Source organism: Melampsora larici-populina, assembly GCF_000204055.1.
Source record: "Melampsora larici-populina 98AG31 unplaced genomic scaffold MELLAscaffold_23, whole genome shotgun sequence".
In the NCBI taxonomy this organism is placed as follows: Eukaryota; Fungi; Basidiomycota; class Pucciniomycetes; order Pucciniales; family Melampsoraceae; genus Melampsora; species Melampsora laricis-populina.
The window spans coordinates 515901-535445 of record NW_006768787.1 but is presented as its reverse complement, the minus strand read 5'-3'; the positions used below and the strand labels follow the sequence as shown (position 1 = coordinate 535445).

The following is a 19545-nucleotide window of genomic DNA, read 5'->3' as shown; positions in this document are numbered from 1 at the left end:
GGCTATTCTCTGGCTAGAGACTCCAACATGACCCAAGTTGTATGCTCTTTTCAAGGTTGGTAATCTCTTCATATCTTGAGAAAATTTATCCTGACATATGCTCACTTTATATCATCTCTTGTGGCTGATACTATCGCAGAGCCTTCTCTGACTCGGTTGGCAAGTCCTCCAGCTGGCTTTGCAAGCTCCTTGAAGCTATCCTCTCGAACTCAATCACGCCCACCACCCATGTTGCTCGTCGAAGGCAAAGATGAGCAAATCTTGACCTCTCCCTCCGATCGAAACTTCAGCAGTTCCCCTGGATCTCGACTACTACGCCCGGGCCGCAACAAATCGCCCAACCACACTCCTGTCTCCCCCGCCCTCATCAAGGGTGATTTGCACTTCAATGTCCTACCACCCCTATCAGCCCGAGCCATAGCTGAATGGGGACCATCGCCGACAGGAACACATTTCAGTTCCCAAGATCTTGCTAGTCCACACCAGAACAATCGGTCAAAATCAGATCATCTAGAACCGTCGCATGAAGATAGCACTGTCGCTGATATGCCCTCATCAGCTCCATCAAGCGCTTTTTTACGCCCCAGCTTCCATTCCCAGTGCCAGACATCGGTCACTTCCCCCCCTGCCACACCATTCACGCCTCTCACGCCCGGACCATATAGCTCGCCACAGCACCGCGAAGCCACTCGAGACCAACGCCGCCCATCTCTCAAACATCGCAAGGTTCGACATCGCCCCACCCCACTCCAACTCTCTCCTCAGCCATTGGAAATTGGGCATAAGCAATCTCAAGATTTTAGCGGCATTAAGAAGCTTCACAGCGTGCGTTTTGCTGATGGTTCTCCCATGCGTGGTTCAACCTGGTAAGTCTAATTACATGCCCACGGCCAATGCTAGGCTGCAATTCCACATAAGCTGATTTATATTTATCAGGCACTTGAATCAATACCCCGAGCGACTTGCTTCACCTCCCATCTCGGCAGCGAACTTGACACTTGCCGATCTAGTCGAATTGGAATCTATCAAGCAATCTCTGGGAACTTGGTGTGGTCAGTGACGATTTCCTATCTGTTTTTGATGATTTACAGGGCGTTCCACTGAGGCAATGTTCATTCCCTACATTTAGGTGAAATGATGGGCTCTTTTATTCGTAGCTCCTCGCTCTCGGACTCGCAAGACCAAATTGATACTTCGTCAGACGCCTATTCTCAATCCGCTGACATTATGCGGTCACCGACTCTCAGCGATGCTGATTGGAAAGCCCGATGGCCTATTTCACCCGCCTTTTCAGATTGTGACAGCGAGATTTTTGAAGGCATGCATTGACCCGAGTTATCCTGGCGCCACCGTTATACATTCCTTCGAATCCGTCTTTGTCAGGATCTTTCTATATGATTCTGTGCAACCTTGTGCATACCGATAATAGACGCAACATGGACGACAACCCTATCCGGTTGCCTTTAAAAGAATTTCATCATATCACTCTTTATCCTCCAAGGACATAGCATGAACCTAAGGTGGGGAGCTAGCTTAGAAGTCTTTTCTTTTCTTGGTCGGAAGACTTTCATTCTTTAGCATTGGGTTTTCAATACCCCGGCGGGGTGCAGGGCATTTTTGGGACGCTGTGACTTCAATGTCCATTGGGAAGACATCAAGTATGAGTCATAAACACACCCAAAGGCTGGTTTGAAACCCGATCAGTCCTGCTTTACTCAGGCTTGCTGACCTCGGCCATTGATGATCCTATTTTTATCTTCAATTTCTTTACTGCTTATGTATATTCTTGTAACACTTCTATATCGTCTGGAGCTTTTGGGATTCACATCATCCGTTTGCAATTATCTTGTCATTTGATTGAACACTGCTGGGCTTTCAACTCTGCTCACGCACCCCCTGGGCATTGGTAGTCTTTCTGGCATCCGTGAACACTGGAACTTCCCCCCACAATGTAAGATGCCAGGAAGAATGACCTTTCCTCATACTGAGCCTAAAGTTGATCTCATCAAACTCACCCATACCCCAAGATTTTGAATGAGATAGGACCCAAAAAGGACTGTGGAACATAGGAAAAAAACCCTACCCTTGCATGTTTTGCTGAGCAGGACCACTGTTACTGAGGGCCTGTTTTTTTAAAAAAGTGCATTGGGCATTTATTGCACAAAACACTATGTGACTAAACAACTTAAAAACAGTATGGACTAGTTCACCTTGGTAATATCGGCCATCTAGTTGGAGCAAAGAATATGTTGTCATTAGATGTCAAGAATTGATCTTGTTGTTTTAACACTATCCGTTGAAAATGAAAAACAGAAATTTGAATCTCTTTTGTCATTCACACCTTTGTGCAATGAGGGCCTGTTTGCTTGCCACTTAAACCAGGTACACTACAAAAGTGTGATTAGGGCTATGACCCGGCCCCCAAAAATTGTGGCCGGGCACGGGGCCTTTGATAGCCCCGGAAATTCCAAAAGGCTCCCAGGAGGTGGGCAGGGCCAACCAGGGCGCACCTTGAAATGTAGGGCTTGGGAGAACAAGGGGCCATCGGGAGAGCCCTGACAGTCAGGCCTTTCAGTGACCGGTCCCTTACCTGTGAAAGCCAACACAATTCTTTCACTCTTCCTTTCCGCTACATCACATCCCCAATGAAAGCTTGGTGAGAACTTTGAGTAAGGCACAGGTGTGACAGGCCCTGTGGTCCTCTGCCCTCATCTCAGCTTCCCCCCTTCCACTTAATCAATCACCACCTCTGTTTGACCATCTCACCTCAACTCAACTGCAACCACAACACCTCCAAAAGACCCACATTCAAATCTCACTTTTAGCACATCAACAAGCTCTTCCCACTTCCCCTTCCCAATTAACAAGGCAAGGTGGGTTTCACCTGCCCCAAATGTCTTGCCACTGGCAAAACCACGCCTCTGAAGTATATCAATCACTCCCCACTTTCTTGAAGAAAGAGTGAATTACATTTCTTGTCTGATGTTTAAATTTTTCAATTTTTTAATGTGTTTTGGTTTGTTTGAAATTCAAATCCTTTTAGCATTCTCTTTCTATATATACAAATCATTTGATCCATTGATCTTCATCATGTAAAGTGACTTGGTCTCAATTAAGAGTACACATAAGGAAACTCATCAAGTTGTTTTTACACATGATTCTTTCACTCCATTCTTACATAGAGTGGTGTCAAGAGGTGAATGTATATTCTAAGATTGCTAATCTCCAACTCGTGGGAGGGCTATCCAATTGGATACAGCTTCCCGTCTTCAATTCTCCACTGGCCTATTCTACCACAGCAAGATTTAACCTTTGCCAGATCAACATCCTACTAGGTGTGGTGTGGGGGGGGCCCAGAGGTGATAAATCTATGGAGAATAGGTATTCTCGCTAACATTTATCACCTCTGGGGACGAGAGTAGGCCTGAGGAGGACTGACTCCTCGACCAACGCCGGAACCGCTCCGCTACGCACTGAATTTTGAACTATTTTCAGTGTGATGCGGAGTATGCGCTATATAACGCAATGCAATCCAATCGCAACCCGCTATGGAAAAAAACCTCACAAGGTATCACAGCGAGAAAAATGCTCCGCTCTGCGCAATATTGCGCTCTATAGAAGCAACCGCAATAGGGCGGTTCAAGAAGAAAGTCGTGAACACCCGTGTCGCCCAGACCCGATCACCTTTTTTAAGGATGGTCGCACCTTAAAATTCTAGTTTGCAAAGTCACGAACAGTCTTATTATAAGTTTTAAGTGCTTGTTAATCCAGGTCCAAATTTTCTTAACGGTCGGCCCTGGCGTTTTTTTCTTTTCTTGACGCCGAACGACAATTGGCATCCTAGCCCGTGAGCACAAGCAGGGGGCTTTTTTTTGGGTGCTTGGCAACACGGAAGTGCAATCAGCGGAAGCCCCATATAGATATCCACATCCATCCACTTTATTTGGAAAATTTTGAAATTATCCAAATACTCAGTTCGACATCTCACTCACTCTCAGTTTGACATCTCACTCACTCGCACACCGCCTCTTCATCATTCATCCCTGAAAATGCCGCGCGTCTCCGAGAGAACTGCAACGCTCCGTGATCTCACTAACCTTTGCGTTGTGGCCCATATGGACTCCGACTGGAACATGCCTGATGTTTCACTATCACCAACCATTCCAACGGAAGGCACCTTGGTCTTTTATGACGATAACGTAACGGCGAATGTGTACAATACGCTTTTCAACGAAGAAGAGATGTGGGGTGCGCTACTTGGTCACTTACTCTCACGACGGTACCTTCACGCACGTGTACGGGATCCGTTCCCAACGGCTTTCGATTTACGCGACATGCTTCGTTCGCGAAGGACCGACTTTCGCCAGGCGATGCGTACCTCCCCAGAGGGCTTCCTCGCGCTGCTTCAATTACTAGAGTCACACCCGATATTCATTTCCACCAGTAATAATCCGCAGCCGCCAATTGAAAAGCAATTGGCCATCACCCTCGAGCGACTGGGCAGCAATGGCAACGGAGCCTCGGTTGGACGTTTTGCCAGAAATTACAAGGTCGGGCGAGGCTCCGTTATCAACTGTACTAGACGAGTTATTACGGCCCTTTTGGAAGTAGGGGCTCACTACCTCACATGGCCAAGTGCGGACAGACGCAAGGCTATCTCAACAGTCCTCTCACGCGACGGTTTTCCACGGTGTGTGGGTTTCGTGGATGGAACGACCATTCCTCTGTTTCAACGTCCCGGTCGTGACGGAGAGGTCTTCTTTGACCGCAAGCATCGCTATTTGATCAACGTGCAGATAGTGTGTGACTGCGACAGAAGAATTACGTACGCCTACGCGGGTTGGCCAGGATCCTGTTGTGATAGTACGGTTTATGCCAAGTGTGAAATGGCAAATCAGCCAGCCCTTTATTTTGGACAAGGTTTGTGTTGAAACTGTTTTGCTTGATTGAAATGACCCAAACTGATTGGATAAATTACCCCAGGCGAATACATAATTGCGGACTCCGCTTACTTACCTTCTGAAACCGTGGTCCCTGCGTACAAAGGTCAAGCCGCCGAGGTTGAGCAAAACAAAGACTTCAATTGGTGTATTGCAAAATCCCGGGTTAGAAATGAACACTGCATTGGGATCTTAAAGTCTCGATGGGCGTCACTTCAAGGCCTGAGGTTGTCCTTGAACTCTCGGGGGGACATGTATCATATCCTGCATTGGGTACGCACGTGCATCATATTACATAATATGTTGGCAGGGCTTGGAAACGCTTGGACTAAAGAGGACGATCTGCTCTTACCAGAACGTGGTGAAGCTGGGCGGTTGCAAGGAGGTGCTTTTCCCGAGCCAGTGGGCATTGAGATTGGAAGGGCGAAACGTGAGAGTGTCCGAGACCACGCGGTGGCCTACAATTGGCAAAGCGGAGGTTTACCAATTGTAGCTTGATATAGACAATGTCCTTTTTGTGTGTTTCTCCATCCGTGCTTTCTTGGTTTCAATGGCCTTCTTCTAGTGTTTGTCTCAATTCTGTCTTACCCAGCATCTATCAAGTTTGTGACCTGTTATCGAAGTGTTAGTAATTGTGGTTCGTAATGAAGTTATAGTTTTCTTGATTGTTAAGATACACGCGAGGTTGCCTCCAGAAATTGCTCCCTCAGAATCTAACGCGTGACTGTAACGGCACATCAATGCCAAAGGTCCGGAGTATAACATTTTAGGTGTTACCTTGTGGTTGGTGATTCGATAATCTCACTCAATCTCAACTCATTTCATTACGGACTGAAAAAGGTATTTATTTCAAATAACTACAAAGAATCACTGTAGTACTTATCACAAATCAAGGGCAAGAACAGATCAAGGGCAAGATATTTCCAAACATAGGAGGACAATACCAGTAAACTGAGGTGTAAGAAAAAGATTAACTACAAACGAGTAAACTTAGGTGTAAGAAAAAGATTAACTACAAAGAATCACTGTAGTACTTATCACAAATCAAGGGCAAGAACAAAACAAGGGCAAGATATTTCCAAACATAGGAGGACGAGACCAGTAAACTGAGGTGTAAGAAAAAGATTACAGGGGACATAACTGACAACGGGAAAGTGAACAGTGAAGACGAGTGCTCTTACTAACTAGGTGGCGATAGCGACCCAAAAGATACATGACTGGTACCGTGCTAGTGAAAGACGATTGCTGATAGAACATCATCTAGGTATCATAGGTATCAAGATGCGCAGTCAGCACACAGATGCTGACTACTAAGATATAATTGACTTGAAACAGCAGGGGTACTCACCATGCTTCTTTGGCTGGATATACTAAACGTAAGAACGCCTCAAGCTCCTGCGGAGTTTTACCGTCCATGACCAACCTCTCGCAAAAGGCCTTGCGATCCTTATTTACCTCTTGCGCAATCCTCCTCGTTTCGGCCTCGCGCTGTTCCTGGCGCTCAAGGAAATACTTTTCCTTGGCCCAACTGAGGTCTGACTGGCGAGCCTCGAGTTCTGATTTGATTCGAGCGGATTCAAGGTGTTCACGCAACTCGTTGGCTTTGTTGATCATCATCAGCTTCGCGTCATTTCCCAATTGAATGGCATTGGCTAAGGCGTGCTTGCTCTCTTTGCTGTGAACTTGTGACGGATCGATCGAAGGTAGTGAGTCCAATCCTCGACGGGACAGAGTGGAACGAGCAGCTCGACGATTGCTTCCTTCGTTGGCTTTCACTGATTGGGCGTTCTTCGCAGGTTCTTTGATGGCAACCACGCCATCTTCGTCAGAGCTGTTGTCCAACGCAAGTTCCTCAGCTGTGAGTCCAGCTTCTCTCGCGGTAAGTCTCTTGTAAGATTTGCGAGGCGGTCTTGCAATTGATTTCTCTGCGGGTACTTCGTCCTCTGAATCCTCATGGGTAGATCGAGCCCTGGTGTGACCTGGAAAGTTGGAACCGCTGTCGGTGTTTGGTTGACCGGGCGAGAGCACAGGCAAGGGGTCTTCGAGGACGTGGCGGTTGAGAGGATCGATTTCAGTGTTAAAGTATTCCGCGTAAGCCTCTAGTTCCTCAGCGTCTGGGCTGGGAAACCGAGAGGTGTTGTTCAAGGTCGCTTGAGGAGCTTTTGGCCGATTTGCACGTGCTAGAGGAATCAAAAACCAAACAAAGCGCGCAAAAGTTCCTGTCAGCGTCTTCCAAAATACATGAGGTATGATGAGAGATCAGATAGTAATAGTTTTATCTCACCGTGGTCATGCCCATCAGTGGTCTCACCCTTGCTATCAGGAAGCTCCAGAGTGATTGCAGCAGCAGGGCAGTCTCCATCGCTGTCATCAAAACCTTCCTGAGGGCCAACGCTACTGTCAAGTATACCAAAGGGTGTGACATTCCCTTTGTCACGGAAGAGGGCATCCATTTCCTGATAATAAGGACACATCGATTCCAAGAGATCTTCCATAGTGTGAATTCCGTCCGCCACGTTTTTCGCAGAAAGGCCACTGCCAGTCTTCAAACTGAAATCCTTTGCCGCTTTGTATTTCGCTTTGTAACGTTTGAGGCGTAAATACAATATTCGTCCATTTAATCGCATGTTCGTAGTGTTATGGCGAACATTGTAATCGTTGTTGATCTCGATGGCGAGGGGGTTTAACAGAGATTTGGGATTCATCGGCATTCCAGAAACTTTGGTTTGACTGCCGCCACCGAATAACGCATTCCGGATATTGGGTTTGGATAGGTACAAGATGATTGTTTGATAATCGATGTTGTCCAAACTGGGGCTGTCCTTGGTCAACTTGGTAGAAGGAGCCACTGAAGCGCTGCGTGCCCTTGCGTTCGCGGCGAGTCGAGAACGTTTAACCGCCGCTGGCGTCGGTCTAGACGTCGCTGGGACACCGGACACAATCAGATCGGCCTCGATTTGCGCTCGCGTGCGACGAGCCCGAGGTGCCTACATCCGTTCAAACGCAAAACTTTCAGATGTCAGTGAATGGGTCGTGAATCGAATTTCAGCACTTTTGTTGATGAAATTTCTCGTACGTACCTTTCCAGTGGGCTGAGATATCAGAGGCATTTAGAAAGAGACAAAACTCCAAATCAAACACGGTTGGAACCAGTAATAAATCAGGCTTACTTTGTTCGACGGAAGGGAGAATCTGAGCTAGTCGGCCAAATGAAACAATAACGAAATCGGAGAGAGGTGAGAAGGGCTTTATTTTGTTCGACGGAAGGGAGAATCTGAGCTAGTCGGCCTAATGAACCAAGAACAAAATCGGAGAGAGGTGAGAAGTTTCAGAAAAATGATGAAGCGTTCAAAGAAAAGTGTAGAAAGAAAAGGAGATCGAATTTGGAGCGTTCAAACAAAAGTGTAGAAAGAAAAGGAGATCAAATTGGAGATCCAAATCGGAGGATATGATAGACGAGACGAGGATCTGATAGACAAAACGGAGAAACAGGATGAGGCCTTTTGGGAGAATGTAGAGGTCCAGCACGAGCGGGAATAAGTTATCTTTGAGAATTGACGGTGGATGATGAGGTAAGAGTTTTGAATAGTGCTTTGGAATGGGTGTGGCGGGTGTGGCTCCTGATTTCATGAAAGATGAAAAGCTTGAGGATCGTCCTGATGATCAAGATTCCGAGGGCATGTTTCGATATGAAATGTACATGCATCCGGAGTCCACGTGCCCAGCAAGGGAGCCCTGAAGCCGTGATTGAGTCCTGATGTTTGCTAAGCGCGATATGATATCCGGTGAGCGTTTGAGAGGATGAGACGATTGAGCGGGGGTCGGTGTTTGACGAGGATGCTTTTGGATGGGAGGATAGACAAGACAAGCAGAGTTGGCGATACGTGAATGACCATTTCGGGGACCTCGGCCAAAGCCCGACATGATGTCTTTGGACCCTTGTGGAAAAACTTTGTTAATGAAAGAGGTGTTAGTTTCAAAAAAAAATTGCTGAGAAAAAAAACATGTTTGTTCCAAAAAAAAAGGCAACGTCCAGGAACAAAGCGACAAAAAAAGAAAAAGAGGAAGGGCATTTTTTTTTTGCTTTGTTCCTGGTTTTAGTGAAGAAGATTTTAAAATTTATGACTGTTTACGAGATCGCAAAAGTGTGAACCACCTCTAAAGGTGGTTCACAGACTTTAAATTTTACGTAAAATTTAAGAGTTCCGAAACAAACTTAAACTTTAAAAAAGGGCCTTAAAAAGCCTACTTGAACCGCCCTAATATTGCGCGCTAAACCGCTAAGGTAACGCACTATTGCGCTGTATAGCGCGAACTGAGGCAAGAGATTGGGTTTGAGGCAAGCAAAAAACAAAGTTTTTATTGTAAATCTATGTGTACTTGTCCGAGCCAACGGGGCTGGAGCAAGTAGGAGAGTAGATATAATGTCTATAGAAAAAAAACAAAAAAAACTAAACAAAAGACAAGAAAATAGAAGTAAAAGAAATAAAAAACATAATGGATAGGGAACAAAGATCCGTTGATTTGATTTGATTTAAGATAGAGTGGGTACATCTAGTGACGAGTTTTTACCTTCCTGTCTAAGTAGTTTTGAAAAGCCTTGGAAGCAGCTTCAAAAGCTCCATCAGGTACCATTCCCTCTTTTAACCAAGCCTGAGAACCAACAAGACGTTCCATCATTTTAGGTAGCATACTACCTCGCGATGGAGTACATATGTTGGCAGCGGCTGAGAAAGTCCGCTCACATGCACACGATGTGGCAGAGATGGCGAGGTAATCACGGGCGAGTTTTGATAGGTTGGGGAATCGATCTTCATGCTCCTGTAAATCAAAGAAGAAATCCAGTCAGATTCAGATAGGAGAGAAATAAGATAAGAAGAGAAAATGTGGACAAACCTTCCACCACTCGAGAGGAGTTTGTTCTTTTTTGATAGGGAACTGTCCTGATAAGTAGGCGTCGAGTTCAGATGTCAAAGGCTTGGAAGTACCACTGTTCGCGGCTCCAAAGACATTGAATATGTCGGGCTCGGTAGATTCATTGATCTCTTGAGGAGGTGGGGTTGGCTCGTTAACTTCAGCTTCTTGCAAGATGTCATTGAAGGCAGACTCGATGAGGTTCTGGGAAGTGTATTTGTGCTCAGGATAGTGGAGAGAAAAGAATTTGCCTCGAAAGCGTGGGTTTAGAATTGTAGCAAGGACAATTGCTTCACAGTTGGCCGCTTCTTCTTGGTAATCTTTGAGCCATTTGATCATGACATCAATGGCGTGGTCAAGACTAGGGAAAAGGCTCGCTTCGCCTCGATGATCCTTGAGTTCAGTGATCACACGTTTATACTCTGCTAAGAGTATACATCCGGTGGGTCCGTTGCCCTCGACCCGAGCTGTTGCATCAACAAAAGTCTACCAGAAGATGAAGTCAGCCTTGTTGTTAATTACAATTAACATCAACACAAAAGATGGAAGACTTACCTTTAATACTTTGTTTACCATCTCTACCGCATGCCATTCAGAAGCTGATATGGTAACACCCTTGAAAAAGCATGCCTTACGATCGGCTGCAGTCATTGAATTGATTACCTATAAATAAATTTGATAAGCAAGTCTGAATGAAGAAACAACATAGAAAGGATAGAAACCCACCTCCTGCGCCTCACAAGCGATCTTACGACTCTTGTAATGGCTATTCAATCAAGTCTTGCAAGGTCGTTTCAACATTCGACCAGTGTAACCCATACGAGCAGCACGAGTCTTGAAGTCATTACGTCGAGCAGCGCTGCTAGAAATCTGCCCAGAGATAGTATCAATCTAAATAGAGAATAGAGAATATAAAATCTATTGTTAGCATGGTTGAGCTATTGATGAAAGAAAAGATCAAAAGGAGAAGACTCACCTTTGAAAGTGCTACAGCAACCACATCCTCTTTATCACTACTTTCAGTCCTTCAATCGTCATGTTCAACCTCGTCATCAACACCGTCAGGATAATCGGGTAAGCCATCTTCAGATTCCGACTCGGTGTCTGAATTGTTGTACTCGATGGCATCCTTGCCGTCGTTTACCTCAAGACCAGGGATTGGAAGTGAAAAGCCATGTGGGGTGGAGGGCTTTGCAATAAGTACCTTGTGTCCAATCACTTTGAGACCGTGGCCAACAACAAGATTGAGCTTGTGCGCGTAACATTTAACATGATGGGTGGAGCTATCCCAGTTGGCCGGGTCTTCAGCACTTGCAAACATTGCCTCGAGCTCAGTAGCCATCGGACCGTTGTTACCTCCGCTATCGGTCGTTTGAGCTAACATGTGAGGAAGAGGAAGAAGAAAAAAAGGAAAAGGTTAATAAGATTGAAAAAGAGCAAGAATGAAAAGATAAAAGTGGAAAGGAGATAAGCAAAGAAAGAGGAGACGCTTATCTTTTTATGAAGGCCATGCCTGATTAGAAAGCGACCGATTGGTCTGGCTAGTAGAGCCCCAAAATGGCGCCATGCCACCATTTTGAGAGTCAGATGGGTGGATCAATAATTCCATTCATTATCGACATAGTTGGCAGATGCACCAACAAACGCAAAACGGTTCCCCTTGGTTGTCCACACGTCATGAATCAAGCAAAATTTGCCTTGGTTTTCCTAATAAAATCGAAAAAAAAACCCATCAGCAGTAATCCAAAATCTATAAGTATGAAAGTACATATCAATACTCACTTTCAATGTGTTGATTGCCTTGTGGTGTAAGCCGGCAAAAAGCTGCACAGATTGCTGGGCAGACCAAGTTGATGATCGAACAACAGCACCACGGTTCACCGTGTAGAAAGTGGCACGCAAAGCTGGATCTTCAAATCGGGCCCATGGGAGGGCGTGTCGAATGATCCAGATGACCAGCATCATGTTCAAGAGTTCAGCGGTGAAGGTTGGTCCAGAGACGAAAGAGGTTAAGGTGGAATTGTTAGCCGGTGGGTTTTTTTCTTCATAGGTAGGTGGAAGATCGAGTCCTTATGCAATGGCTCGAGCTCGACTCTTGCAAGAAGGACGGTTCGGACCACCATCACGATGTCCCCACATGTTCCAGTATGCTCAAAGTCCAACCCTAAAGGTCAGGCCACACCAAAGACACTTGTAGTCAAGACCCTGGAAGAAATCCCTAACATCAGCCTGAATAATGAAAATATGAGAAAGATATTGCTGGGGAAAACTTACATCAGGAGGATGAAAGTACGAGAGAAGTATTTTCACTTTGGCACTACGAGCTGCATTGTACCAAGGTATATTGGACCCAATGATCTCAATATCAGAACCTTGACTCAAGTCCGCACCGTCAGGGACTTCAAACGGCTACATACATATAACAAATCAGCTATTCATATCAATGATCTGAGGGAAGAACAAACACTTACATCCATATTTGTTTGCTTGGCTGGTCGGGGTGAGCCACTTTTTGACCTTGCTGAAGGTGATCTAACACGTTTACTAGTTCATGATCGAGCCTAAAGTAAAAAAGTATCATTAGATTTCATAACAAAGCTTCATCGATGATAAATAAACAAGACAAACTTTTCCTTTGTCAGTCGGTTTTGATTTTTTTTGAGCTACTTTCTTCTTGTTGGCAGTTTGGTTCTTGAGAGGTGGTCGTGGTGATGGGAGACGATCAGAAAGAGAAGCAGTGGCAGGAAGATCGTCCTCAGAATCTGCTGACGAGATAACAACAATGGAAGTTCTAGAGTCCTTGGGAGGGACTACAAAACCAGGCTGTGAACGTGCAGGGCTGGGTGGTCGAAGTTGTCTAGAGCTGGATTGTTTACTAGGATTTGGCACCTGAAGGCTATTGGAAGATGATTTCTGCGATGATGATTTGGAATTTGCCATAATCAGTGAACAGGAAGGCCTTTGATCGATCATCGAAAGGTAGGACTCACCTTATAAATAGCCTACAGATACTATTACCACAATCTGGCCCAATCGAATATTACCTAGGCCTAACCAGAGCACCCACAATCCAGTCGCTGATGAAGAAAGAAGAAAGGCCCTTGTGTTGGTGATTGATTGGCTGTGCGTTGTTCAAGATCTGGTTGATATGGTGTGGAGGCGTTGAGGATCTGGAGAGAGGGTTGTGGCGTAACTTGAGCCAGCGACGGGGCTTGTATTTTTACCGCTATATAGCGGAAAAACTCGAGCCCCGACTGATTGCGGTGTGATTTTACCGCTATGGGAAAGTCCGACCCGGGGTTGTGCTGCGCAGCCGCCGCTGAGTATTGTGGAGGTTATAGCGGACCCAAAAATCACTCCACTACCGCTCCGCTTGCACAATTTACAGTGGAGTGATTCCAGTATTGCCTCAACCCAGGGATGGTGGGCGGGATTTTTAAAGAAATTTAAACTAAATAAAAGAGAAATGAGAATGTGAGAGAGATGACAGCTTGACAAATTCTCTAGTGCAGATGAAGTTCAGCTGAGAGCTTGGAAGGGGAAGTGCTGAAGAACTTTTCACTTCCTTCTGAGGCATCTTCTTCTAGCTGACATGTGGCTACCACACGCCACATGTCTAAGCTGTGACACCTCATACTGCACCTGTGAATTTGACCTCTCTACTGAATGGACTTCCTTGTACCTCCGCGGGCTCTGGGAACAATGACCAATCAATCACGTATTTACCTGTGTGTATGACTTCTTTCAGATCTCAGTGTAATCTCAAATCAATTCCAAGTTTTGTTGTATCAGAGTGAAAATTTTCAAATTAGGGACAGAAACATGATTTGACTAATCCAAAGGTTTTATCTTGTGTTTTTTGTTGTTGTTCCGGTGTGTTCTTTTTGGACACAAATGAATCAAACATATAGAATTGATATACTAACAATACAAAGATAGACAAGAGAAGGAGACAAGTTACAAGCATACATGTGTGAAGAATCTGTTGGAAATTGAAATCAAATGACTGTGATTCAACAAATAAGAGTTCTTGAAATGCATGGAGAAAAAAAGACCAAAAAGAGTTTTAAAAAAGTTGATGTTTTGATAAACCCATTTTGTTTAAAAGTCATTAGTGAAAGTACAACCGCGTAAAAATTCCAGCTCCTAGAGCAAGAATAACAGTATCTCTTCTTCTATGTGATTGAATCTTTCTTACCAATGAATCTACACCTGGAATCAAAGCTATTCAAAGCAATAAAAGAGATCATGAAGGTTAGTCTATAAAGAAGCCCTCAAATTCAAATCAGCAATAGTCAAGCATTGATAAAAGAACTCCAACCTACAAATGACTCTATTCATTTGATTATTACTACCAAAAATTGAATTTCTTTGAATCAAGAATTCTTGATGAGTAGCATAAGCTTGATCTAAGATCACCTAAGCTAATTGATGAATCGAATGGATCCAATCTTGATCCCCTAAATGATGATCATCATCTGATTTGTTTTGTGCTGATTTAAATGAAATGATTTTGATCTAACAGAAAAAAGTAGTGAAGCTCTTTGTTCTGATTGTCTTGATGAGATTTGAGTTTGTTTAAAATATTTTCCATAGGTTAATGGCACTTCTTTACATTGGTGGTAGAAAGTAACTGAAGGATTGAAATAGATTGAAATGGGTAAAATGTTTCAATGATTGTCACCAGTACTGTCGTTTGCCTGTTCATGGCCTGATGACCACAGTTGAGACAGGTGATGCAACAGGTCGCGACCAACCTTTCCGTAGTGGGTTATGACCCATAATTACATGGGTTGTGAGGGGTCCTGACAGTCACAGCTCTCCCGGTGGCTGCAACCTCTGGGGCTTGGGACCAAGTGGGGTCTGGCTTTTTTTGGGTGCAAAAAATGTTAGAAAGGGGCATAGTTTTGGCATAAATTTCAAGGTCACATGCATCCACTAGATATTTATAGCTACTATTCCAATAATAGAGGCATCAGATAACTACTTGTATATGTATATAAAGTCTTACACCATGTAAATATCCTTGTAGCATGTCGACGTGCACACACAAAAGACTTTCCTTAGACCCTGTAAAGACCCATCAAAGAGGTACCACAACAAGCACATCTTCCCCTTATCACCTGGGAGGTTGAAAGTCAGTTGACTCCTGCTGACCACAAAGGATTCTGCAAATCCTTTGAATAAATCACTATTCACAAAGGGTGCTCAACGGCAATCTCAGTCTAAATCCGACCAAAAGACTTTGAGATTTGTTTCAAAACCCTCCATGTGTGCACGTCGATATGCTACACAAATATTGACATGGTGTTAAGAACTACTAAATATCAAGTCATCATAACTACTTGTATAAAGTCATGATAATTAAGAGAGAAAAATAAAACCTATAAAAATTGCTTGGAACAGCTTTTGAGACAGACTCAAGCCTTGAGGCAAGCATGGTGGCCACTCATGACACGTATATCAGCAGACTCCTCTCAGATGGTGCACAAGTGGCAGGTACAGCAAGCATACCTTTGGCCATATGTGCTAAAGTGGGCCAGTGACATTTATTCAGCTTCCAGTAGTGAGTGAAATCACATCTCTCATCCTCTTGAGGTGCAGTTAAGTACTTGTTGCCCTCATGTTTGATAGGAATAGTCTTGTGGTGTTTAATGAAGTGCTGAGGTTGTTTTGCAAGGCAGCTTGAACTTGTTGGTTGATCAAGTCTTCAGGTCCCCAACCAAGAGACTCCATGGTTGAACCCTTGACTGCAGTAAGTTTTGGTCAAGGATTGAGTATAGCAGCACAGATGTACACTGCGTTCTTCTGAGCAGTGTCTTGATTATGGACAATTTTCATCATCATCCACATGATGAAAACCTTCAACTCCTGGCAGGTGGAATTGTGCCAAGCCTAAGATTTGATCAACAAATCAAATGCAGGCATTAGTGACTTGAAATTGAAAGATAAAAATAAAGATAAAAAAACTCACCAATTTGAGTCATTCCACTAGCCATTGATAGTCTGGCATAACATTGGAAAAGGTAGTATACAAGTGACCTTCAATCCCCTTAATGACATGAGTGAGGGGAGATAAAAATTTGACAATTGTCTCAACAAGGACCCACTCCAAGTCATCAAGTGAAAGGGATTCAAGGGCAGGGTTTACATTGCATACATAGTGAATAACTGGCTGGAGTTTAACAAAGCATTCAATGCAGGCATGGGTTGAAGGAATGAGGAGACTCAATGATGCATTGAGTTCAATCATAAAGTACAATTGAGGATTAAATAAGCTCACCTGAGATCCATCTATTCAAAGAAGTAATGATTTTCAACAAGTGTTGATTCTCACACTATGTCAAATCAGTACTTTCCTGTGGAGTCTAGAAAAGTCATAGAAAATTTGTGTGAGAGGTTGGAAAAATTTGATAAAATTATGGTTTAATCCGCCGGTGATGTCCCATCATTCTTAAAACTTTTTCATATCTTTACCTGCAGTTTTGAAGATGTTCTGAAGAAAAATGATTCTGGGGTATATTTGGTCAGAAACTCAGATTTTGTCAAAAACTACCAAGGCTTGGGCAGAAACTTTTGAGCACTCACAAATACAACAATTTTCATCTGATCAATTTGGCAGTTGCAGATTATGAAAGTTGTATACTAGGTCTATGGTTTTCATCTGAATGCTAAAACCATTGCAGCAAAGATTTGTAAGAGCACCCAGTATGGTTGCGCTAACTTGGTGATTTAGTTTTACTGTAACACTAAAATACCCACAGGTCCACTATGAACTTGATTTAGGCTTGCGGTCTGTACTGCTGCGTTAAATCTTGCACCCCACGTGCTTGGATCTACGCAAGCCTAGGACTTGATTTATTGTAGGAACTACGGAAAGCAGACAATAAATTATCCCACAGTGGGTTTAATGTGGTTACCAACTTTGTTAAAACATGCATGATCAAACTTCGTTCTCAGGAACGCAAACTATACAATAAAACACTCCCACCATAGTGGGTGCTCTAAGGGCCCGTTTGGCTGGTTTAGCCCCATATTGTTACACAAAAACAAAATTTCAATTTGCCCCTTTTTCAACGGGTGGAGTGAAAAGTTTGAATTTTGGTTATACAATTACCAAACAGTAAACCAAAAAGGTCAACAGGTCTGTTGTGGACCTCTTTTATGGTCATTTGACTGTTTGGTAACCATTTCAAGTGTACCCAAATTTGGTATCTTTTTGAAAATCAAATTCTTTCTTGTCTCTAAACCATCTTACATGATGGCCATCAACAATCTGGATTGTTTTTTGTTTTGTTTTTGTACACTACTTATGGTTGATTTCAGTGAAGAAACCCATTACGAAAGGATATCAGAGCATCCTTGAGTTGTTATTGGCTTGAGTTCAAGTGAAGAGAATGCTGAGTGAAGGAAAGGGGTGTTTGAAGGGAATAAAAGCATGGTTGGTGTTTTGTGTAGAAGATGATGAATTTGATCAATCAAGGGCAAAAAGAGTTTCTGGTTTGATAAATGTCCTTGAGGCTGTTCTCCAAATTGGATTGGTATTTGATCAAATACTGTGTTTGGTTTCCAATCAAATATGGTTGCCAAACACCGGTATTTGGGTTCCAGCCAAGCAGGCCGTAAGCTTTTCTAGCTTTTGGGGACTGTGGTTGCTGTGCCTCACTTGTTTTTGGAGACGCACCACTCATTAGAATGCGTATGTGGTAGAATAAAAATGTAGCATTCAAAATGTGGAGACATTACAGATTTTGATGTAAAAATTGACAATTTTATTGTTCTCACAAGGTTAATGCCTCAATGACTGACAGTCTTGGACAGTAACTGAGTTTCTGACCTGATATACACTGCTGCCGTAAAAATCTGAAAAAATATATGAAATGATGGGCACACATAGGGGGATGTATCCCATATTTTTCCATATTTTTCTTACCCCTTTCACCTTGTGTATAATTTTCTGTGTTTTCTTAATTTTCTAAACTCAGGTGTAAATTTGCAATCTGGTGTAGTATCCGGAGGTTTTGATGTCAAAGCCGTTTTTGATGAACAGCAAGTATTGAAAGAAGTTGACATTAATAAATTGAGAGGTGATGATGGGGAAGGATGATAGTTGGACAAGAGTAAGACCCCTTTCACTGTAAAATTATTGCAAATAAAAGCAAAAACCCGCCTGTGGAAATGTGAACTTATCAAACTTACAATACTTAGTATAAAAAAATACTAAAGTGGGCAAGAGTTTTGGGCAAAACCCAAGGCAGATTGCCAAGGGTGAATAAATTTCTGATAATAACTGAAAAGCACACCCTACAGGGAGGCTAGCGGACCTAGACTGAAACAATGACTAAAAAACTAAACAACTCAAACAATAAAAAAGTAACAAACACTGCTATAACAAACTAAAAAATAAAGAGTAAACCTCATAAACTTAAACCACTAGTTAAAATAAAAATCTTCATCGTCTGAAAAGATAAATAATAACAAAATACCAAACAAAGTAGGGACAAAGGGAGCAAGGGTGCAAAAAATAACACAATAAGAGATTGAATTGAAGAGAAATTTGATTGTAAACACTATGGGAATGGAGTAATGAAATTCGGAAAACAGTAAACAGCTTATGACGTCAAGAGCTGTGGTGCTATAAGTTAAAAGGAAGATCTGACCCGTTAGTATAATTACACATAGAATGTTACCGCCCGAATTACATTCACATTCCCATTTGTTAATAACGTGTCACCAACAACTATAATAAATTCATGCTATGTTTGTTTTACTGTGTTGACACAAATACTGTGTCTAAATCTTTTGTTCCATGATGCTAGCACCCATTACCATTACACTGCAGACATTATTCGGGTTCCCCAAGTGGGCAGGGAAAAATGATTGGGAGTATGATTTGTCATAAAATGGTCTATCACTCCACACCTGAGCCATAACACCCACACTACATATGTGTAGCAGGCTCAGTGAATATGTGGTTATCATGTACATACAGTTCTGCTCAGTTATCTGCTCATCAGGACAAGTTATTCATATGTAATACATGCTGTAACTTCTTTCAGATTGAAAAAAGCTTCCAAAAGATTGACTACATACACTGACTCAATGTTTTGGTGTGATCTCATCAACTCAACTGCATGTAACACACTTTCTGTTACTAAGACATAGCTTCAACAATATTGCCTGAGCAGCTACAGAATTATATGTAGTGAATTTTTGGGAAAAAAATTTCAAAGTCAAAAAAGTTACATGTGGTATAACATGTGATTTATTTATTCTGATGGGCAAAAAACTGAGCAGACCTGTATGTACATGATAGACAACTATTGACTTAGCTTGCTGCACATATGTAGTGTGGGTGAAATGGCCCAGGTGTGCAGTATTAGATTCTTTTATGAAAAACTGTACTATTAATCATTTTCCTCTGCCAAATTGGGGAAGTTGAATGATGTTTACAGTGATTATTCTCAATGCGGCAAATGAGAGACACAAAACCTATATGTTTCCAAAACCTATATCTAGAGAGCTGTTCACTATATAAAGAATGGCTGTGTGTTTTGGTTATTTTCTTCACTCAGACACTTTACTTATTCATTTGTGTCACCTTCCACCAGGTGTATTTCCTCTCCAGTTCACTCCTATGTGATCCATAACCTGAGTGCATATTTACATCACTAACTTGTGATACTGTCCA

The 19545-nt window shown here is 43.1% G+C and overlaps 1 protein-coding gene across 1 annotated transcript; it reads left to right on the top strand.

The window, feature by feature from the left end:
- Positions 1-228: 228 nt before the first annotated feature.
- Positions 229-1329, top strand: MELLADRAFT_107400 (uncharacterized protein; the record flags this gene model as incomplete). The annotated part of the gene is made up of 3 exons (XM_007411124.1): positions 229-866; positions 937-1052; positions 1130-1329. The coding sequence occupies 3 exons, from the start codon at positions 229-231 to the stop codon at positions 1327-1329; spliced, it is 954 nt and encodes a 317-aa protein (XP_007411186.1).
- Between the last annotated feature and the right edge of the window lie 18216 nt (positions 1330-19545).